This window comes from Trichosurus vulpecula, chromosome 4 (assembly GCF_011100635.1).
Source record: "Trichosurus vulpecula isolate mTriVul1 chromosome 4, mTriVul1.pri, whole genome shotgun sequence".
NCBI classification, from domain to species: Eukaryota; Metazoa; Chordata; class Mammalia; order Diprotodontia; family Phalangeridae; genus Trichosurus; species Trichosurus vulpecula.
In genome coordinates this window covers 370753578-370777931 of record NC_050576.1, presented here as the reverse complement: position 1 = coordinate 370777931, position 24354 = coordinate 370753578, and the positions used below count along the sequence as shown (strand labels likewise).

Here is a 24354-nt window from a genome sequence, read left to right as displayed (position 1 = left end):
ACATTAATAACTGTGAGAAGAGAATGGTACATATGTGTTTAAGTACCTTATTCCTCTGTAACAGATTAATAGAAGAGTTCAGGAATTCAGCGTTTGGGTGCTGTTCTGTTGTCCTGTATCAATTGTGGTCTAGAATACTAATGGAGCTAGAGAGGCTTTTATTAATCTCCACACTCCCCCTCAACAAATACTAGCTGGGATTGTTGTGATCCCAGAAGCAATCAAGCAGATCTGGGGCAGATTGAGTTAACTTTGTTTCCCGGTGGATTGATCTATGACTCTGCTCTGGGTCCTTGAGGCAAGGAAGATATAAAAATAGGTTTTAGGACTTGGGAGAAGAGTATTGCTGAGACCTAGAAAAATTCCTTGGTAGCCGCTAGTCTCTTTGCTACTGGATTTTATCTTCTAGACTGCTTTTTACTATCTCATGGATTGTATTTTACCTGGGGATTGTTGAATATTTTTACAAAAGTAATTGTTTATCTGAACCTTTGGACAGTGAGTGATCCGTTGCACCATAGGTGGACCTATGATTGGGACAGGTTGTAACATACAATATAGTGATACTAGTCTTAATTGGAAATTGTTTTCTGCTGTTATACCAAGGGAAAAAAAGCCCTCTAGGGAGTTCCTAGAGGGAATAATTTAATTAAACATTTATCAAGTTGCTACTGTAGGCATGCTACTGGCTAGGTTCTGAGGATAAAATGAACTGTGCCTGCCCTCAAGTAGCTTACTTACTGTACTTTGGGAGATTATGTGCACATAAATATATAGATTATTGTCATAAGTTTAGGCAAATATTAAATGAAGTTAAAATAAAAACAATCATCTTTCTAGTTTTTGTAAAGGATGGGGCTGCTTTTCTGCCAAAAAACAAAACTATCCAACCAACAAAAAAAGTATTAACTCTTGGATTAAAAAGCTTTCTTTTGGTCCTCCAAGAAAACCCATGACATTCTCTAAGGTTATTATCAGTGACTTTTGATTTGCCTGTAACATCCAGTAAATTTTCCAGTTATTTTTATATATTGCTAACTCAGCCAACAAGCATTTGTTAAGTCTTTACTGTGTGCCAGAGATTATGCTATATGCTGGCAAGACAATGCAAAAAATTTTTTTTAATAGTATCTGCCCTCAATGATCTTACATTCCAAATGCAAATACCTATGCGCATACAAGAGATATACAGTGTAAATATAAGCAATGCTTAGGTAGGTGGGGTCAGGAAAGGCCTCTTGTAGAAGGTGAGATTTGAGCTCAATCTTGAAAGATGTTTGGAAAGCTAGAAGCTAAGGAGAGAGAGAGAGAGAGAGAGAGAGAGAGAGAGAGGATTTCCAGGAATGGGGGCTAGCCAGTAAAATGAGACCGGGTTTGTGAGATACGTCTTCAGGCATGATGACTGGTTGCTGTGTTTAGGGTTCTGAAGTATTTCATTATATCATTGAGCATATTGTTCTCCTGCTTCTGCTTACTGTCTTCTGCATCAGTTTATACAAGTCCTTCTCAGTTTCTTTGAATTCTTCATATTCATCGTTTCAAATATTTTAGTTTTTTCCTTTATACCATTTATATACCACAATTTGTTTAGCTGTTTTCTAATCATGGATATCGATTCCTTCTAGTGGTATGATTGGGTTAACATGCACAGCTTAGTGACTATTTGTCTAGTATGACTCCACATAGTTTTTCCAGAGCAGTAGGACTCATTCACACCTCCGTCCACAGTTAACACTCCTATTCTTCTGTTTCACTTGCCCTGGGTTTGTTCATGGGATGCGAAGCAGTAATAGCTTTCACCGTAAAGAACTTGCCCCAGTGTTTTTTGGAGAAAGTTCACTCCAAAGACTTCAGCAGAAAAGATGACAGTTCCTCAGGCATGAAAATAAGCCTTAATTTTTTCCAAATTATTCTCTTAATATCTGTCTTTGAATAGAATTCCAAGCTCAGGAAAAGAATTGAAAATTGCTATTTAATTGGTACAGCAAGACTTAAGTTCTGTGGGTTGCCTTTGGGAGCAAATGTCTGTCTCATGGTATTCTTTCTGTAGTGGCATATTCATATCCTGAATAACACCCTAATATCAGTGAAGTAACATTGGCAGGCAAGAAGCTTGGAAAATATTACCAGATACCCTGCTCCCTGGGAGTGAGTTTTAGAATTGTACAGCTTTGTGGCTGATGTGCCTACAATATTTCTGCCTCGTGGGGAGCTGGTGAGATCAAAAGACACATAAAAACGTCTCTCCCTCACTTCTTCCCATACTAGAGCACACAGCAATAGATTTCCCTCTGGTATCCTATGGAACTGCTCTTGTTGGGATATCAGAGTGCTCATAAACTCTGCTCATTGTCCCCTTGCCCTGAACAAGCACTGCAGAAACTTTGTTCTCTATCTTTGTCCCTTACCTTAGTAGCTACTGCTCATTGATAACCACTGATCTCTTGTGTCTTTTAAAAAACATTTTCTTTCTTCATTATGGATCTAACAATCAATAAATACAATTTTTAAGATGAAAAAGAATGTTTATGTAAGAAACTAAGCTTTTACTATGTACAACTTTCAAATTTAAACAAGCTATTAACAAACTTTTTTATCTTCTACCCGGTTTCCTAATGTGTATTTTTAAAATGCATATCTTATTGGTATCCTTTTTTTGATATCTTTTACTGCCCACTACCTTACCACCACTACTCCCCAACCCCCACTCCAGTAGAAGCCCTCTCTTGTAATAAGTACGTATATTCTTGCAGAACAAATTAATAGGCATATCTGTGCATACAGCCCATCCTGCATCTCAAAAGTTAGTTACTTCTCTGCCAAGAGGTGGCAGTTATATGTCAACACCAACTTTCTGAAGTCATGATTGATTAGCTGCTTTGGTCAGGGTTTTTAGGTCTTTCAGTTTCCCACCCTTATATCATTGTTGTTATGTATTGTAGATTGTCTTCCTGGTCCTGCTCGTAAGTCTGCATCATTTAGTATGTCTTCTCATGTTTCTTTCAATCTACCGTGTTTATCATTTCTTATGGCATTCCATTACATTCATATGACATAATTCATAATTACTGAGCACCTGTTTTGTTTCAGATTCTTTGCTACTACATAAAGTGCTTTTATAAATATTCTTGTGCATATGAACACTTTTTCCTATCCTTGGCGGGTGTGGGGGAGGAGGGGGGGGAAAGAGAGAGAGAGAGAGAGAGAGAGAGAGAGAGAGAGAGAGTGTGTGTGTGTGTGTGTGTGTGGTGGGGGTGGGGACAGCTAGGGAGATAGAGAAAGAGATTGATTTAGTGATGTAGTTGCAGACTGTTTTGGATGTGATTGAATCAGTTCACAGCTTCACCAGTCTTTTTCAGTATGTCTGTTCTCACATAACCTCTTCTACAAATGCCATTTTCCTTGTTTATAATCTTTGCCAATATGATGGGTATGAAATGTGACTTTATAGTTTTAATTTGCATTTCTCTAAGTATTTAGAGATTTAGACTTAGGGCATTTTTAATAGTTTGAATTTCTTCATTTGAGAGTTTGTTATATCTTTAGACTATTTCACTATTAGAAAATTGTTCGTGTCCCTATGTCTAAATTTTTAAATAGCTTGATCAGAAAAATTAGCTGTAATGATATTCTGTAATTTTCCTTTTAATTGTAACTACATTTATGTTGCTTGTGCAAAAGCATTGAATTTTTTGTAATCTAATGTTCTACTTTATCTTTTGTGATCACCTATGTGTTTTTCTTTTTAAATTTTTAAAAATTTTGAATTTAATAAACTGAATAAAATAAGCACTTCCATAGAACAGAAAAAGAGGATTTCACGTGAAGCCATGAATCCGTTCCATATAGCTTGCTTTTTCTTTTAAGTATATAAATTCAGCATGGAGCTTTGAAATCTGTCTAGCTTCTGGCCTTCTTAGGTTAACTGCATCTTAAAAGATGTTTTAGTGATCGTCTTATCCTTATGATTCTCTCCTTTTCTCACTTTAAAAAATAAAATATAAACCAAGTCTTTGTAACAAATATACATGGTCAAGCAAAACGTTTCAGACATTGTCCATCTTTGAAAATGTCTCCTTCACCTTGAATCCATCACCTACTTCTCTTTCTGCCACAAAGGTCCATAGCAAATGCACTTCTTCATTGTTTTGTAGTAATCTGTTGGGATGGTTCATGTTCTTATGTATTTGTAAATTCTTTATGTACGTTCAATATTAGAATTTTATCAAAATTTTCTGTAAAGATTTTTCTCCAGTTTTCCACTCTAAGTTTTAAACTAGATCTATTATGCTTGTGCAAAAAGTTTTCAATTTTGTGTTAGTGAAATTTTACAATTTATCTTTTATCTCTATTTCTTAAGTTAGGATTTTCTTCTTAGCCATAATTATGAGAGATATCTTCTTCCTTTCTATGATATTTATATGAACTTTTATATTTATATTGCTCATCCATTTTCTTTTCTCTTTTTCTTTCATCTCTTATCATCTCTCCCTGTTTTGTACAAAACGCCTAACCTTTTGTCAATATCAGCTATCCAGACCTCTTTTACTTTGGCGCAATGAACAGGCCAGGATAATCCTATCAGAAGTTTTGTTGGTTTCATTCTTCTCAGTTTTATTCTTTTGCCTCAGAGATGGCTGTTCTGCTTTTAAAGTCTTTGGTTTTTGTTTTTTTTTTAAAGGACATCTAACCATTTCTGGGTCTTGAGTCACTACAGAAGAATAGATTCATACAATAATAATTCTGGCAGGGGAATGGTACTCAGGCCATCTCATCTAACTTTATCCTTTTAGTTCTAGAAGACTGATCTCCAATTAGCAGAAGCTTTACTATTAATGAGTTTACTTTAATGTGTTCACTGTTCAATACGCATTGTGACAGCTTCTTATTCCTTTCTAAATTGAACCTGTTAAATGGAGTTATAAAATTTTTTATCTCCAAATTATGTTCAGAAAGAAACCTTTATTTTGATTCTTTTATTTCTTAAACTTCTTTTTTATTTTGTTTTCTAGGATACCAAATTGTGGATAATAATGGAATATCTTGGTGGAGGCTCTGCATTAGATCTAGTAAGTATAACCTTAGAGTTTCCTCATGTAGTATTTTCTTAGAGAAACTTAAAAAAAAAAAAAGAACTGCTTTGGCTTTAGTTAAATTATCATTTCCTTGTATTCTTTCACAAGAGTAATATTTACATCAAAAGGAACCCCTCACGGCCCCCACCAAATGTATTCTTAACAGAATTGTTTGCTTAATTTTTTCATAGCCTGAAATGACAATTATAATTTTGAACTCAATTTATTTCCGTTAACAGGATGATAAATGTTATAAGCAAATGAACCTATTCCTCAAAAGTTTTTCCCCAACCTGGTGACCTAGGGGAACTTTTCATTTCTCTGATTGTGAAGACCTAGTGATGACAGTGATTCTCAAACTTCATATAACTGATACCCTTTGTCATTCATTATATTTGAGCTTTAGAAGTGCCCACATTTCTCTACTCTCTGAATGATGAGTTTCAAAATTAAATTGAATAAAACCTTTGTTTTACAATTTTTTATAAAGACCATCCCTTGAAGTAATAGGGAATGCCTAGTTAGGGTATCTCTGGTGCATAGGACTTGGTTACTTCTGTTGTCCGAGCTTATAACTGACTTCGGGCCTTATCTTAAATGATTTTTTTGGAGTGTGGGGCCTCCTATGTGTAATCCTTCCTTTAGGTCTTTTTGAGGCTTTTGTAGGAGCTGATCTGATGATTTTACTAGCATAGTGTGTGGGATGAAAGACCCTCACCAATTAAAAGTTAATTCATAACAAGGAGCCATCTCAGGGTGGGAACAGAAATAAATTTTATTCCATTCTCGAGAATAGGGCGTCCTCTGCTAGCACAGAGTGGAACCAGCAAAGGAGGCCCTTTACAAGGGGCAAAGCACCAATAATTATACCTAACACAAGAGAATTCCCACCCACCTCTGACCCTTCTCACCATAGGCTGGGAGGCAGGTTTACAGTCTGAGCACGGAAGCTAGACAAAGAACCAGGAAATCAAGGCACAGAAACTCCAATTCCCGTTCCCTTAGTTAAAGATTACAACTGAGGTGACATCTATAAATCTAAAGAAGGAGAATAGGATAAGGGGAGGGGGAGACCCTCTCCATTCTTCTACAGTACTTTCACAATAAAGGAAAGCAGGTCACAGTGACCCTATTCTTACTGAGCACATCTTTAAACCAGAACCATAAGAAAGAATGAAAAGTTTCAGGGTAAACTTTCCTAGAGGCTGAGCCGTCAGACTCTCAAGGCCTCAGAATTTTTCTACTTCCCTGTTTCCCTATTGCTTGATTTTTGAACATTTCTTAGTATAGCTATAAATATATATTTATATATATATCTTCCCTGTGAAGTCTTCACATTTTATTTACCTCACACAGTCCCCCCTTCTTCTTGACACTATTTTAAAGACATCACACACCATTGCAGATATATATTATCCATCCACCTATCTTCTTCATTCATCACACCTTTAACCACATTTTCTTTCCCATCATGCTGGTATCCCCATTACCCTTTTTAATAAATATGGGAAAGATTGATCAGCATATTGACAAATGAAATTGGGGTAGTCCCCTTTATAAATACAAATACAGAGGCCCAAAAGAAAACTATAATACAATCGTCCCTTTAAATTTCAAAAGTCTCTTCCATACAGCTGTCTGGCAAGGAGCATCAGTGAAGTCTTCTGGTCCTTGGTTGTTTCAGCTACTTCCACAGCTGCTGCTTCTTGTAGGAACCAGCTTTCTGTCCATTCTCCTACAAAAGTTACCTTAGCACAATTTTAAGTTACCATTTCTAATAATTATACCCTGATCATTTTTACAAATTCAACATTGAAACTTTGGCCAAATGCCATATTTAAGAAATTCACATCAGAACTCAAATTCTCATACTTTACATTGACTCATTATTAATTTCCCCACCAGGAGGATGAGACTCCAGTACGCACATAAATACATTAAATAACCAATTTTTTTTTAACACAGTACATATAAATCTTAACCTTTTAGTCATGCCATGTTTCTTTGATGGCATTACAAAATAAGCCACAAACCATTATTCTTTTAACATTATTAATTGTAACAAAACCTTGGACAAGCTTGATATTAACCGAATAACAAAATAATATCCTCACAAGCTCTTGACCTAATTGTCTCCATACCATTCCAAGAAAAAACCTAACTTATACAGAATGCTAGTTCCAGACCTATAACAACCTGAGATGTTCCATAATCAATTATTTTAATAGATTTGTTACTATACTTACAAAACCTTCTGATTATAGAAATTTGCCACCAAGAGAGTAGGGACTTAAGAGTAAGGGGAACATATTTTCCCCAGCTTCCTATCAACTCCAGGCAGAGGTTGTGTCAAACTGCAAGCTGCATTGAGCCAGGCCTAGTCTGTCAGGCTTCAGTTAAGGGGATCAAGTCAAGAGGGTCCAACCTCAGCACATGCTGAACAGTTGCCCTCTCAACTTTGCCAAGAAATCAGACCTTCAGCTCATGCCTGCCCTTCCACAGGGCTGCTGGCATCCTGGGTCAGCCTTCCTTGATACTCACATCTGGAGTTAGACTCAGAAAAACAGTCAGTTAACAGTCCCATTACGTCTTGAATAGCAAGTTCCAATAATCGGTTTAGGATATGACTATGATCTCACATTGCTTAAGGAACATCCTTAGCTCTAAATAGCTTGCATGCATTTCCTCCCTCATTCATAAAATCTTCCCATTAAGATCATAAGTTATTGCTCTAACACATTTGCATCAGTTTCTCCTCTATTTTTCTATTCTTCTCTTATTATGCCTGATCTGAAAGAATTGAACCATGTAACTTTATCTTTATGTTTAGATGATGGAATGAATTCAAATCACATATTTAACTTTTCCCATCAATGCAAAAATATTTTACAACTTCTGTCTCTTAAGGAGACTTACTTGAAATTCTTTTTCCTAAACTGAAGATGTCTCTGATTTAGTTCCAGTGATTAATTACTGGTGATTAATTACCATTTGTAGTAATACCTAATTGCTCTTACGCCACTTTAAAACATTTAACCTTATCCTACATAGATAAAATGTAATATTAAATCCCAGCCTTAATCTATAGGATAGTAATTTATCCTTCTCCTTTTATCATTAATATTAAAAAAAAATGTTATCCTTCACGTGGCTATACAAGAGTACCAATTTACCCAATTATTTGACTAAAAACAACAAGATTTCACGTATTTGCATTAATCAGATTTTTCATTTCCCCCCATAAAACCTTCTAGGTCTTTGGGTATCACAACTTCACAATAATAGCATTTTCTGACAAATACCTTTCCTTTTAAAGCTTTATCAGGACTTCACAATCAAATTTTAATTTCTAAAAGAATGTCCTAAAAACCAATTACTAAAAATTAGTCCTACTAGTTTTAAAAGCCAGGTTCAGAGGTCAGCTAGTTTCTGACCCCACTGTTCTCTCTCTTTCAGTAAAACTTCCAGGCTTTCCTAACTTATGGTACAAATAGGGATCCCAGTAACTGCTGCTACAAAACTTGGAAGTTTATAACTTCTTAAATTAAACTTATTTAAAAGACATGATCAAATAAAATAACTTAACAGTTTCCTAATCCCTTCATTATTTTAACAGTACAATTGTCAACCTAACAACACTTAGAGAAATTGCCTCTCCAACAACACAGATGATACAGTTTACCAAACAATACAACAGAATTTTTAGAAATAAAATAATACCATAAACAGTAGTCATGTATTTAAACCTTTTAAAACCATAATTAATTAATTACCAGTCTGGGTTGGATATGTTTCCACCTTCATCTTATCGCCATTGACATAAACTTCACATCTGAGAAAATCCACATGTGAAGCAATTATATTTAACCCCAATCATTATGCCAAATACTTTACAGTTATGTGATTCCCATATTATTTTTAGGAGTGAATTCCACCCTCATCCCCTCACTGAACAGTGAATTAACTTTCTTAGGGTGACACAATTCTAATACTCCATCTCCTTAAAAAAATTATTATCCACAATTTCATATATTTCCTTAGTTTTTCAGTCTCCCATTCATGTCCACATTTTCTTGTGAAAGTTTTACAAACAATTTTGAATCACCTGTTATAACCAGGTCAGTTTAAAGTGACATACTGGGCCAATATTCATATTAAATTTAATAGAACCCACTCACAGATCTAGTCCAAAGGGTGGGTGGACGGAATCCCTTCTATTTCTCTATAACTTCATCTATTGGGTTTTTAACTCAGGCTATCAAGCCTTTTACTCTAAGCTGCCTGCTCAAGATTTTAATTTACTCATTTTCCACTTTTATCACGGTCTCTCTGCCTTTTCCCATAAACTTTAGTGACAAACAGTAAAATGAAATCTAATTTATCTTAAGCATTAAATTAGGAATGACACATCTTCACTTTTCACATTTAGTTCAGTTCTTTTCTGGTTGGGTCCCATTACCCAAAAACTTTTTTAGGTAAGCAGGAAAAGGGTTAACATACTTGTCTAGCCTGCCTCCCTTTGTCATGAGTGAAAAGTTCCCCCCTTCTTTCTTTCTTATTTCTATAGAAACCCTTTCTTATCTTGAAACTTTTTTTAGTGCAGAGAAGTTCAAAAAGAACTTTTCCCATGTACCTTTAAGTCTTCCTCCTGCTCAGATAACTCTGCCTCTTGAGTGGAGGTTATAATAAACATCCATAGCCCTGAGAACTCGGTCTGACACTTCTCAGTCTTTCTTTCTCACATACCCTGTTTTCTCCCTGTTTTCAACATAAATCAACCCCCTTCCTCCCCCCCCCCCCCCCCCCCCCCCCAACTAGGCTTTCACTGACAGTAACTTGTGGGTATTTCTCCTTACAATGGTAAACTTTAACCAGACCATGGACACATAGAACAAAACTGAATTGCTTGCTCTGATCCCCCTCACTCCTTCCCACTGCCGCTGCTCCATCCTGTTTCCTCAGGAATGCCAGTGGGATAGGGAGGGGCAAGGGGGAGTTTACTGACCATTCTGCTGCCGCCGCTGCTGCTGCTTCTGACCTGTTACACTCACTCATTCACACAAACACACAAAAACACAGACAGGTAGGTACAGAAATCCAAAGGCTTTTTCCCTAAAAGACTATCTACCGGTATACCTGGAAATCCTCACTCCGAAATAATAGACTTTGATTAATTTTTCCCCATTTCAATTTAGAGGGGGAGACCCTCTCCATTCTTACAAAGTGGGCAGATCCCGGATGAGCCCCCAAAACTGTGTGGGATGAAAGACCCTCACCAGTTAAAAGTTAATTCATAATAAGGAGCCATCTCAGGGTGGGAACAGAAATAAATTTTATTCCATTCTTGAGAATAGGGCGTCCTCTGCTAGCACAGAGTGGAACCAGTAAAGGAGGCCCTTTACAAGGGGCAAAGCACCAATAATTATACCTAACACAAGAGAATTCCCACCCACCTCTGACCCTTCTCACCATAGGCTGGGAGGCAGGTTTACAGTCTGAGCACGGAAGCTAGACAAAGAACCAGGAAATCAAGGCACAGAAACTCCAATTCCCGTTCCCTTAGTTAAAGATTACAACTGAGGTGACATCTATAAATCTGAAGGAGAATAGGATAAGGGGAGGGGGAGACCCTCTCCATTCTTCGACAGTACTTTTTACAGTAAAGGAAAGCAGGTCACAGTGACCCTATTCTTACTGAGCACATCTTTAAACCAGAACCATAAGAAAGAACAAAAAGTTTCAGGGTAAACTTTCCCAGAGGCTGAGCCATCAGACTCTCAAGGCCTCAGAATTTTTCCACTTCCCTATTTCCCTATTTCTTGATTTTTGAACATTTCTTAGTATAGCTATAAATATATATTTATACATATCTTTCCTGTGAAGTCTTCACATTTTATTTACCTCACACAATAGGGAACTTTTAGATGGGGAAGCTCCCTCCACCGGTGTAGGTTGGTGCCTTCTTTGCCACTCATGAATTAGAGAGTTGCTTAGGGAGCTGAGAGTGACTTGCCCAGGTTACTTAGCTAGTAGTGTCAGAGGCTGCTCCAAGGCTGGTGTTCTTTCTGTCGACTGTACTATACTACTTTTCTTTCTGTGAAGCATTATAAAAATGTGTTGGAGGGTTGGGTTTCACTTATAGTTAACAAAGATAGGGATAGTTTCCTGACTTAAATTAATCATGGTTTTACATGCAAATGTCCAGGAGCAAGTGCTTGACATTTCTCAGTGTTTCTAGTCCTGTTTTCAGCTTAGCTGACTCGCCCAGTCCTGTCCAGGTAGAGTGCCTCACATTTCTAGTTGATGTAGATTGTCTTTGGCAAGGTCATTAATAATGTATGTCAGCTCATTTCCCCATCCCTGAACTCTGTGTATAGAAGTATATGCCTCCCTTAGGCACTTGCTTTTCAGATCCCTATGACAAGCCCTTTTCCCAGGTTTCTGACAGGCAATGAATAAATTTGTAGTCAGTTGTCTTTCTGGGCATGGACCTGTAGACTCAAGTTCCTTCTCTAGCTACCCCATATAGGCTCCCTTCCCTGGACTTCGGCTATCTAGCACTGATGTGGTACTCCCCCCTTAAACATCTCCTGGAGATATTAGTGGTTTATGTGCTTGTGTGCCTGAAACAGATGTCCTAGACACCAGTGCCTGGAGTTAATATTTTTATTTTCATGGACCCCTTTAGCATTCTGGTGAGTCCTGTGGACCCTTTAGAATTACGTTTCTAAATAATTAAAAGAAATACTCAGTTTCAGTTACAGGTTATTGAAAATAAAAATGTGATCACCACCCCTCCCTGCTCCCTACAAGTTCAGGGATGGCTTAAAATCTTTCCATAAACCTCCATATGTAGAACCCTTATCCTATATTCACATCTTGGCCTCTTCTCTGGAAATCATATGGCTTATGACATAGGGAATGGGGGAAGACAGATTATTATTTGTTTAATATAGAAATCAGACATGGTGGGGGAGGTAGAAAATTATATGAGTTCTGAGAAGAAGAGGTCTTGTATACACAGAAGTCCTAAAGTTTACAAAAGATTTTACTTATAACATTTTCAAGAAGGTAATGTAAATACTTCCATTTTACAGACACGGAAATTGAGGTTTAGATAAAGAGGCTTGTTTACAGGCAAACAATTGGGAAGTGATAGCTAGAGAATTTAAAGGCCCCTCTAATGTTAAACTGTTTTCAAATTCGAGTCCCATAACTCCTTTAGGTGACAAACACAATTTATTTTCAAAAATTCTTTTTAATAATGTTTAAATAATGATTTTTAAAATAGTATGGTAGTGTCTTTAAATGCAAAGCCATCTGAATTATAATTAACAGGAAAAAAAATCTGTTTATTTTATCTCCCAGTAGAATGTAAGTTCCTTGAGGGCAGGGATGGCTTTCTTCCTGTCTTTGAGTTTCCAGCACCTAATACAGTGACTAGCATGAAACAAGTGCAGAGATATTTATTGGAAAGTTTGTTTGAAAATCTAGAAGAGCAATAGGATTGTTGTAAAAAAAAATGTGCTGGGGGAGAGGGGACAAAATGTAAGCAAACAAACATAAAAACACCCTAGTGACTTGTCCTGTTCTGCTAATTGACTGTGATAAACCCATTAAATATGTTAATGTCTTTTTACTTCCTATCCTCTTGGGGAGTCATGCTTAAGGGAAGGTTAGAGTAACAAATTATTCAAATGTTAGAGAATTATATACACTAACATTTTAAGTTAAAACTTCATTTTTGCTCCTCAAAATTATTTAAAGTTGCTGTTTCTCTTACTTGGCATAATTGGCAAAATTTTCAGCTCTCTGGGGTCTGAATGTTTTAGTTCACTGTTAATAGTGATGATGGTGATAATGGTCACACTAAGATTTCTTAAGAGCTTATTTCATCTGGTATAGACTAAGATGCCATCTAAGGTCCCTCCTAATTCTGAACCTGTGATCTCATTTGATCCTTATAGGAGCCCTGTGAGGCAAATACTACAGGTATTATACCCATTTTACAGCGAGAGTAATTCATGGCTGGTGTGTATCAGTAGCAGGAATCAAAACTATTTTTCCACTGACTCCAGAGCTAGTATTCTTTCTACTGCACCAAGCTGTTCAGTTTTAAAACAACAATGATTTAATTATTTTTATTGGATTTTGGGGGACAGCCATGGTGAAGTGGAACACCCTCTAGACTTAAAGGCATGACTTAAGTATTTGACTATGAGATTTAAGAGATTTAAAAAAAACCAAAACTTTGGTTTATCAAGCGTGAGCTACCAATAAAAGATCAAAAAGGATTTTATTGATGTGTTTTTATCCTTCTTGGTCTTGCTAACATAAGGGATTTGGTCATTTATTTGAAAATCTCTTATTAGTTTATTCTTGGAATATATTTATAGTTAAAATTTATTAAGAAAATATAGTTCAAGGATAACAGTATATCATTTCTTTTTCATGCTTTATTATTTTCTTTGTATTTTTGTCTCTCCTCCCTTTCCCTTGGTTAGTCTAGCTGGGGCAGGAAAGGGAGATCTTAAGTCATTTATATTCTCTGTAGATTGAGGTCTCCTAATTGTCACAATAACCCATAATATCTCTTTGCTTAGGCCATCACACCAGTGACAAATCCTCCATTGAACCATAGAACTGTATGGAATTAATGGAAAGCTGCTATCTGGGTGGATCAGTGGATGGAGTGGTGGGCCTGGAGTCAAGAAGACTTGAGTTCAAATTTGGCCTCAGATACGCATTAGTTGCATCACCCTGGTCAAGTCACTTAACTTCTGGTTGCCACTGGAGAAAGAAATGGCAGAACCACTCCAGTATCTTAGCCAAGAAAGCCCCATGTGGTGTCGCAAACAGTCAGATGTGACTGAACAGCAATAAAACCACTCTCCTTATTTAGGGCAGCTGGGTAGCACAGTGGATAAATCTCCTGGCCTGGAGTCAGGAAGACCAGAGTTCATAACTGACCCCAGACACTTAATGGCTGTGTGACCCTGGGCAAATCACTTAACCTTGTTTGCCTCAGTTTCCTCATCTGTAAAATAAGCTGGAGAAGGAAATAGTAAACCACGCTGGTATCTTTACCAAGAAAACCTCAAAAGGGGTCATGAAGGGTTGAATGCAACTGAAACGATAGAACAAGATGTCGTAATTTTTCATGTCATCTTTGTCTATCTAAACATTTTAATAAAATTCTTCATTTTAAAAAGTACCTCATGCTACACAATAAAGGTAGAATAATAAGACAGCTTTTGAAATCCATTAAGTGAACAAGGGTGGGACTCAGTCTTAGACTCGGACTTCAGGTGAGCCCCCATTTCCCTTCTCCTTATATGGCTACTGGCTGAGTGTTTTTGAGGGGCGGAAAGGACACGAATGGCACGGGGCTGTGTAAAAATGACGAATTATGATTAGGAGTGACTGAGAGAAAGAAAGCATGGCTCTTTGTGGCATCCTTTCCTCCCTTCTTTCTTATCTTTGACTCATAATCAGCTATTAACTTACCATAGCACTGTATCAGATGAGGAGCACAGCAGAGGGAGGACTCTAGAGAGGCCGCGCTTCTTCAAATATACTGTGTCTATCTGTTCAGAAAAGTACCGTTTCTTGAGATTGCTACGGGTCTGTCCCTTGGATAAACCTCTTAGCATCTGCCTGCTTGTTTGGGTGGCAGTCATCTGCTCAGCCGGCAGGGATACCTGCAATGTTAGCAGAAGGATATGGATCCTCGAGTTCCTCTCTGGGCAGAGAGTGTCTCCAGTACCGATAAGCTGCATGTCCCCGTGTTGTTCCTCTGATTTTCTGTTGCCATCAGACCTTGGTGTGGGGGTGGGCATTGAAGGGGGGAGGGCAGAGATAATCCCAAGGACTTTCTCAGATTCTCAATCAAAATAAGAGAGAAGTTGGATGGGAGTGAGAGAAGGGAAAGTTATATGGCCTTGAACAAGTCAGCCCCTCCAAGTTGCAGTTTCCTAATCTATAAAATGGGGATGATAATAGCCGCAGACACTGTGTGCAGAGTGTTTTGTAAACCTTAAAGCCATACACACACACACACACACATATCTATACATGTATATATACGTTAACTATTATTGTTATTCTGACAAGTCTTAATGGGCATTTGAGGATTGGAAGTAAATGCTCCATTGTTATAACATATTTTTTCATTAATTCCCTTCCCATCTCTTGTTTCTTTAGGCAGAATTATTCTGTTGTATTAGAAGAGTCTTTTTCATTAGCTACTTTTTAAAAAAGTATTTCATGTAGGTAAATTTATTCTCCCTTTTCTGTCTGTTGGGTGATCCTATTTGAACACTTATTAGGCCAGAGCTGCTATTCTTACATTTCATCCTGGGGACAGGTGGATTAACTAACCTATTTGAATCTGTATAGCAACAAAACTGAGAAGATCGTAACATTTAGAGTTGGAAAAAACCTTTCATTTTGCAGATGAGAAAATTGAGGCCCAGCCTGAACTAAGATTGGGACTTGCTCTAACATTTGTTAAATGTTTATGTACTATGTGCCAGGCACTGTGCTAAATGTTGAGGATACAGAGAGTCAAAAGACAATCCCTGCTGTCCAGGAATTTACAGTCTAGTGGGGGAGACAACATGGAAACAAATATATACAAAGCAAGCTATGTACAGGATAAATAGTAAATAGTCAACAGAAGGAAGGCACCAGAATGAAGAGGTATTGGGAAAAGCTTCTTGTATTATAGAAAGGAGATTTTAGTTGGGACTTAAAGGAAGCCAGTAGGCGGAAATGAGGAAGAAGAGCATTCCAGACTCGGGGGTAGTTAGAGAGAATGCCTGGAGCCAAGAGATGAGTGTCTTGTTCATGGATCAGCTTGGAGGCCAGTGTCACTCGATGGAAGAGTTTGTGTTGAGGAGTAAGGTATAGAAAGACTGGAAAGGTTGTTGTAAAGGGCTTTGACCACCAAACAGAGCATCTATATTTGATCCTGGAGGGAAAAGGGAGCCACTGGAGTTTTTTGAGGAGGGCATTTATGTGTGAGATTATTGTGTGAGACGTGCACTTGAGGAAAATCACGTAGGTGGCTGAATGAAGCATGAATTGGAGTGGAGAGAGGCTTGAGGCAGGCAGGCCACCAGTAGGCTATTTAAATAACACTGGCATGAGGTAATGAAGGCTTGCACCATAATAAAGGCATTATCAGAGGACAGAAGGGAACATATTTGAGAGATGTTATAAAAGTGAAATTGGCAGGCCTTGGCGACAGATTGGATATGTGGGGTGAGAGAGTGAGGAGCCAGGATGACTCCTTGGTTGTGAGCCTGAGGGACTCGGAGGATGGGGGAGGATAGTAAGAAAAGTAGGAGGCGGGGCGGGGCTGGGGTTAGGATGAAAGACAAAGAGTTAGGTTTTGGACATGCAGAATTTAAGATGTCTAGTGGCCATCCAGTTCTAAATGTCTGAAAGGCAGAGACCCAAGATTGGAGGAGAGGTAGATTTGAGAATCGTTAGCATGGAGATGGTAATTAAATCCATGGGAGCCAAGGAGATCATCAAATGAAATAGTATTAGAGAGAGAAGGGAAGAGGACCCCGGATAGAACCCTGAGGGACACCAGTGGTTAGAGTGTATGATCTGGAAGGGGAACCAGCAAAGAGAATTGAGGAGGAAAGTGGGAATGAGCATCGTCAAAGGCTGCAGAAAGGTTGAGGAGAGTGAATGTCGAGAAAAGGCTTTTGGATTTGGCGTTGAAGAGGTCATGGTTAACTTTGGAGAGAACGGTTTTGGGAGAATGAAGAGGTCAGGAGCCATTTTCTAAGAGTTGGACACCACTTCCTTGAGAGATTGCCAGTTCCATTCTCCTACCCTCAAGCAGAGTTCTTTTCAAATTATTGTAGGCAGTGTAGCCTGTGGATAGAATATTTAATAATAACAGCTAGTATTTGTCTAGCGCTTTGAGGTTTGCAAAGCACTTAACAAATTTTAAATCATTAATTTTCACAACAGCCCAGGGAGGTAGATGCTATTATTGTCCCCAGTTTAGAGATGAGGAAACTGAGGCAGACAGTAGATAATTTGTCCAGAATCACACAGCTAGTACGTCACCGTTGCTGGATTTGAACTCAGGTCTTCCTGACTCCAGGTTCAGCACTGTCTTTATTTGGGAAACAAGTCACTGTTGAAGTCACTCTGCCACCTAGCTTTGGGTAAAATGGAAGTAAAAGGATGGGTGTTGGACCACACAGTCTCTAAATTCCCTTCCATTTCTACACTGCTGTGGTTGATTCGGAGTATAGTAGGAAACACGCTGGATTAGCAATCAGCCTGCATTTGAGTCCCAGCTTACCCTTTGTGCAGCTCCATTTACATATCTATAAAATGAGGAGATTGGACTAGACAGCCTCTGAGATTTGGAGGTGGAAGCAAGGTCTCATGACCAAACTTCTGGAATGTCTATTTAAACTGAGGAGAAACTTTGCGTATTCAGAGATTAATGATCAGATTCTAAGAACAAGTGAAGCAGAATGTTGCATTTTCTTCCCCGTTCACAGAGCAAGTGTGTGAACTCCCAGTGTGCCTGATGACCATTCTTGTCATTTCTATATAATTGATACATACGTATGCAGCTCATTATTTACATATATAATTCTATAATGGCGATAAAGGATATCTTGAACCTTTCAAAAACTTTTTGCAATTTAATTCCTATGATTTTGCTTCATAGGATTTTTATAGAGGCCTTAAAAATTAAACTTTATTTTATCATGTTAGATAGGTCTTAGATGATGATTTTGATAGCAGTAATAATAATAATTTATATATGTATATATATAGGTAGAGATACAGATATAGATATAGTGCTTTACAGGTTACCAAGTGCTTCTTTCTTCATGCACAGCTTGGGGTAGGTACCATAGGTACCGTATCTCTGTTTTTTTCTTAGACCAAACTTGTGATGTCACTCCACCAATCCAGTTTAACACCCATTTATCTTGTTATAATCTTAGAGAGTTGCCTGGGCCATTGAGATATGAAGTGACATGCCCAGGCTTCCAAACAAGTGAGCCTTGAAGCCAGCCTTCATGACGCTAAGACTAGCTCTCTATGCTCTGACGTTATGTCTCTCCAGCCCCATTTTAAAGATGAGGATATTGAGTCTGAGGCAAGTAGCTTCTCTATGAATATGTAAATAGTAAATGTCTCAGGCATAGGAAGTTTGATTTGAGATTTTCTTTTCATTATTTTGAATAGGTACATTAAAAACTTAGGATTTTAAATGAGATTAACTAGTAGAATAAAAGCTTCTTCAGGGCAGAGACTACTTTTCATTTTTTTTAAATCTTTAATTACTAGCACAGTACACATAGAGTTTTAATAAATGTTGGATTTCATTTGAATGAAAAATTTAAATCTGGAAGGGACCTTGGAGAAAATATGCTTTGACCCAAATGAGTCAACAAAGACCTAGAGAAAGGAAATAACTTGTTCACTGAACCAGTAAGTGGCAGAGATAGGACTTTAATCCAGGGTCTTAGACCTCGTCTCCAGTGGCCTTTTTACCACTATCATGACCTGAATGTTGAAATCTTTGGAAGAGTAATAGCCCCTGGAAAGAAGGTGTCAAAAAGGAAGATGTTGAGGACAAGAGGAACCTTTGTCATTAAAATAACAGTGAAAAAAGACATGGACAAATCATTAGTTAAAACGCTTTTTAAAAATTAAGTTATTTAAAAAATTCTAATAGATGGACACCTATGGGAGGAAGTGAGCTTAGAGATTGTTTAGTATTGAGTAAGCACAAGACCTTTCTAAAGCAGAAATTACCATCTCGTTCATGAATTCTTGCTTTAAATTATTGAATGGCAGTAAATTGAAGCTCAGTCACTGAAACTAGAGACTGAAAAGATTTTAGCCGATTAATGGATCAATCAGTATTTCCAGAATGACTAAGTGACAGCCTGGGAGTCTTAATTGAGAAAGCTCCATGCTGCTTTCATCGATCACTCTTAGTCATGAGTTTCAGGCCAGGGCATGTGACCAGTTGAAAAATGAGTGTTCTCACAGCCTTCCACAAAGGAGGCAAAGGAAGCAACTTGTCCAGAATGTCTTTGTGAGGGCAAGGATTTCCTGTAAACCTGTTTTAAGTGACCAGGTTCTTTCTGATGTTCTGCTCCCTGGAAGTGACAGTAATGCAAAATGTAGTCTTTCTTATTCTACACTGCATAAGAAAACTTGGGTTGGCATCATGGTTTTAATTTTTTATAAGCCACACATTTGAGTGTGCTGTTTCTGTATCCCTTTGCAGATAAAAGCATTCAGTACAGGTGTTTGTTAGAGTTTTTTTTCCCTCTCTCCAAGAGTGGTATCAGAAAAAAGTTAAAATTGACCAGTAAATTTTGTACTTTAATTGAGCTAGTAAAACGTAAGTCATGTAGCCAACTCAGGGTCATATTATCCATTTAGTTTAGCTGATCTACTTTACTACTGCTTCATTGTTTTTCATGGTATTTGACTATTTCCTTACTCATCATTAGAATGGCAGCTTCAACAGAAACTGGAAGTAGGAGCAGGTAAAATTCCCATGCGGCAATCTTTATTATTTCCTATAAGAACAAGTGACATTTATGGAACACTTAGTACTTTCCTCACAGTGACTACCTGAGGTAGGTTACACAAATATTATACCCATTTTATAAGGAAGGAAACTAGTGAATTGGAGAAGGTTCAGAGCTTGTGAGAACACAGCTATTTTTGAAGCTGGGATTTGAAGCCAGGTTTCTTGATTCCAAGTCCAGCACTTACTCCGTTGTATCACACTGCTTCATGCAGTTCTGCCTTAGTTTGATGGGGGAGGAGATGGCTTTGCCATCCATTCCCATGAGCAGTGCATTAGTGAATTGAGTACAGAATAAACTCAACATTTAAACTGATAGATGGTAGAATTGCTGTTGAAGGTCTTATTCCCCCTGGTATAAACTAATATTCAAAATGGAGCCAGGTAACTTTTTACTGTTGAACAAACTCTTACAATAGGTGAAACAAACACAGAATTAGAGCAGGGAATGACTGAGAGCTGACTTGTGCAGTGACGCATTACAGGCGTTTTGCCCGAGTTCCAGAGGTAGAATCTTACATAAGATTGAGAGAGCGAATGAGTTGGTTGCTTATATAACCATTACCTTCCTTTAAGAAAATCAAATTGTACTAGAATCTAGATGAGTATGATCAGTTGGAGTTTAAATTCTGAACTCCCCAGCCAGACATTCAGAAACAGATCCATCTTGGCTAATTGCAAAATAGATTTCCAGCTAAATGTTAGTGCTTTGTGACTGTCAGAGTTCATAGCTTGGATAGGAGGCAATTATCAATAGGAAAGAAAACCACAATATCACAATGTGAAATTATAATGTACAGCAGTGAAAAAAATGACTCAGTTTAAAAAAATTGATTTACACTTAACTTTTCAAGAACACGTTGTATAGCACAAAGTACGCCTCTCTTATGGTGTTTTCTTTGAGGAAAGACCTGAGTTATATAAATAGAGTAGTCTATGTTTATCCACCAACTGTGGATTTGTCAGTAATGCATTTGACCTTATGATGAACATTTTAGTTTCATTTCTTTCTGACTTTACTGCAGATGCTATTTTTACTTGAGTTGCAAGTACAGAGTATTAGGTACTTTTCACCGGCATGTGCAAAACTATAGAGACCAGTATTGATAAATAGTGACCAGATTTTAAAAATACAAGTAAGTGCATCACTAGCAGCATACAGAATATACTGGTTATCTTGTTGAAGGTGAACGTTGAGTTACTGGGTCTCTCCAGGCTTTTGTGCCGCCGCCACCCCACCCCCACCCAGTCCTAGGCTCCTTGTTTCATAGCCTTTGAGGTCCATATGTAGGCCTTGTTTCTCAAGGAAGTAATTTACATAATTAGCGGAGATTTCACTTCTTACTTCTTCACATTTGGATTATATCACTGACCAATTTTGATCCGATCATGAATATTTTGTTATTTTTCTCTCATCTAGTAAGTTAGTTGATGTTGCTTCCCAAGATCAAGAAGAATATTGATAAAATTGAGGAAACTATTGATAATTCTCAGAGATGAAGAAGTCTATCAAGGAAAAAGTATTATTGTCACAAATAATAAAAGTATTAGAGACACAGAATTGTTATGTTACTGAATAGGTTTTTTTTTTGGATACCCTCCCCCATGTCTTTGAAAATTCTTGATTAATTTCCTAATTAATTAACAATATAATAATAATAATGCTCTTTCAGTTTCTTTTTGGTCAGTGAACATCCCATGAATCCATAATAGACTCTAAAGTACCCACAAAACATTAAACATGGTGGTACGGTGGCTGGAGTACTGGATCTGGAGTCAGCAAGGCCAGAGTTCAAATCCCGCCTCAGACACTTACTACCTCTGTACTCTGAGAGATAATAATAGCACCAACCCCCCAAGGTAGTTGTAAGGATAAAATGAGATGATGTGTGTGAAGTGCTTTGCAAGCCTTAAAGCATGTATATATACATGCAGGCCGTTTGTTGTTATCATTAATCATCGTTGTATGGGAGTCATGCTAATGTGTATATAGTTACTGCTTGCCGCCTTATGCGGGAGAGCAAAGTTATTGCTATTTGAACCAGTTCTCAAGTCCAGCCTGCAGACGACTAAGTAAATATCTTCTTTTCTTTGAATTATTTTTCTCCAGCTTCTTTAGTCTTACCAGGAATCTGGATTTCTCTCTACCTCTCTCTTTTGATATTTGACCTTGTGTAGATAAAACGTTCAGGTGTTTGATTTTTAAAACACCCCCCTCCCCCAACCTTTTGGTGTGCTGCAAACAGTAAACCATGCTCTATCATGCCTCTTTTTTTTCAGCCGACAGAGATATTTTTATTTGGCACAGAAAATTCATGTTCCCTTTTCATAGGATGACCAAAAATGGTAGGATTCAGTAGAGACCTTGCAAAGACATGAGATAGGCCCTTTGACATGCCTTGATTTCCTGGCCTTCTTGTCTTAAGGGGTTATGCCTCTTTGGGCTTTGGATTCCAGCTGTTCCCTTCCTGTACCGAATGGTGGACCAGAACTTAATATAAGTCTGCAACAGATTGGGGTGCAGGTCACTGAAACCACAGACCTAAAAATATTTCTTTCGTCTGAGACCAACTATCCCTCTTAGTAACCTATTGAGAACATTGGCTGGGGGCAGGACAAGGAGCTGCTTTCACCATTTTTTTCCCCCCTTAAATATTTTTGATAAAAGGTTTATTCATGTAGAAGAGGGTTTTACATACCCTGGATGAGGGGCATATACTTTCTCATCCGGAAAACGGAAATGATAATGCCTTCCTTGAGAGTTAGGAATGCCTCGCACTTAATTCTAGCTGTGTGGCCCTAAGTCTTGAAGACTCTTAAGTTATAAAGTAGGAACAAACATCATCTGAATTTCCTTGTCAGAATTTCTATTTACTAATGAAATGATAGATATATTACACACACACACACGCACACACGCACACATGCACACCCATAACCTTTCCCTTCTGGGGTTTTTGGGGAAAAGTATTTTGTAAAACTTAAAACTCTACAGAAACGTGAACCGCTGTCATCATTGTTATTAGTTGCCGGTTATGGGAGGTCTGATACATTATCTACTCTCACCCCAGGCAAATTACTTTGTGATTGAAGGTGTCATTTTAATGACTATCACCAATTTATGTTTCTGATAGTTAGAACCTGGCGCTCTAGATGAAATTCAGATTGCTACTATATTAAGAGAAATCTTGAAAGGACTCGATTATTTGCATTCAGAAAAGAAAATTCATCGAGATATCAAAGGTAAGAAAAACATGTTGCTTTTTACTCCCTTAAATTTGGGGCAATTTATCATGCAGCTGAGGACAAGTGTGATTCCCAGAGCTCTAAGGCTCTCTCTGGTTTTGGCAGGATCTTGTTTCAGCTAATAAGTCTTGCATTCATTCCTCTTAAGTGTGAAGCATTGTGCTGGCTTTTGGTGGGGAGAAAGGGTTGATGTGGTGTAAAGATTTGTACATATAAAAATGTGTAAAACTTGATTCCTATCACTTACTCTTTATAGGTGAATTGGGATGTCGGCTCCATAGGTGTGAGAAACAAAAGTGGGCCCAGAATTGAATAGTACATGACAATATTGCACAAGATGTCACAAGGCAGCGCGTGTTTTTGTTTTCTAGCTGCAAACGTTCTGCTATCTGAACAAGGGGAAGTGAAACTTGCCGATTTTGGAGTAGCTGGGCAGCTGACAGATACCCAAATAAAAAGAAACACCTTTGTGGGCACCCCATTCTGGATGGCACCTGAAGTGATCAAGCAGTCTGCCTATGATTCAAAGGTAAGATCAGAACAAAGCTTTATGTAACTTCCAGCAATAACCTCTTTTAAAGCAGGCCTTGAAACAGACTATAAATGCCTAGTTCTTAATCTATTAAAAAAACAAATGACACAACCACTGTGTGTGAGTGTGTGTGTGTGTGTCCGTCTGTCTGTCCGTGTCCCAATACACACACATTTTAGCTCTCTAAAGCCCTGTTTCTCACCTCCATCTTCCCCTTTTGTCATTAAAACAAAACAATATCATTAACGTGATTGTTCACTTTTGTCAGCATTTGCCAATCTCCAGACCTGGTAGCTTCCATACCTGGTGACCTAAATCTTTTATGAAATGAGCCTGGGAAGAAGTTGAGAAGCCTTTAGCTAAACTAAGTCTCAACCCTGACTTTCTTTCAAATCTCAAGTTATTGTTTGGGTTACTTTGGTTTGTAGCTAGATTGCCTTTATTTTTACAATTCAGTCCAACAATTAATAGTTGTTTCCTTATCAGTATTTAAGCAGACCACTGTGCCTTCATTTTTTCTTTAACAGAAGTGTTTAAAAAAGTTTTTTTTTGTTGTTGTTGTTGGATTGTACCCACTTTCTGTACAGCTTGTGGAAGAGAGTCTAGTTCATACAGGAGCTGTTGATTTTCCTCAGAGAAATACTATCTATCTGTCCGGCTTAAAGCTGCACTAAAACTTCTGAGATGTTAGAAACATAAAGTTAGCAGTTTTATGTATACCACATATTTAGATGAATAAGGTAAGGTTCCATAGTAATGCATACTTCTTGAGTGTTGCCATGGAGCCATCCATGAGGGTATTCCTTCTAGCACTGAGGTGTGACCCTTCCAGGTCTTCTCATCCTGTGCTATTTTTATGCAGTTATCTTTTCTTCCATTGAAGACCTACCTAAAGTGCTAGA

General features: G+C 37.8%; 1 protein-coding gene across 1 annotated transcript in view; it reads left to right on the top strand.

Annotated features, from left to right (window-relative positions):
• STK24 (serine/threonine kinase 24) overlaps positions 1-24354 on the top strand; it is a 149566-nt gene that overhangs the window by 96891 nt on the left and 28321 nt on the right. Inside the window, exons 3-5 of the mRNA XM_036755925.1 lie at positions 5013-5069; positions 22809-22917; positions 23292-23449. Of these exons, the coding sequence (XP_036611820.1) occupies positions 5013-5069; positions 22809-22917; positions 23292-23449 (324 nt within the window). The remainder of the gene's footprint in view (positions 1-5012; positions 5070-22808; positions 22918-23291; positions 23450-24354) is intronic.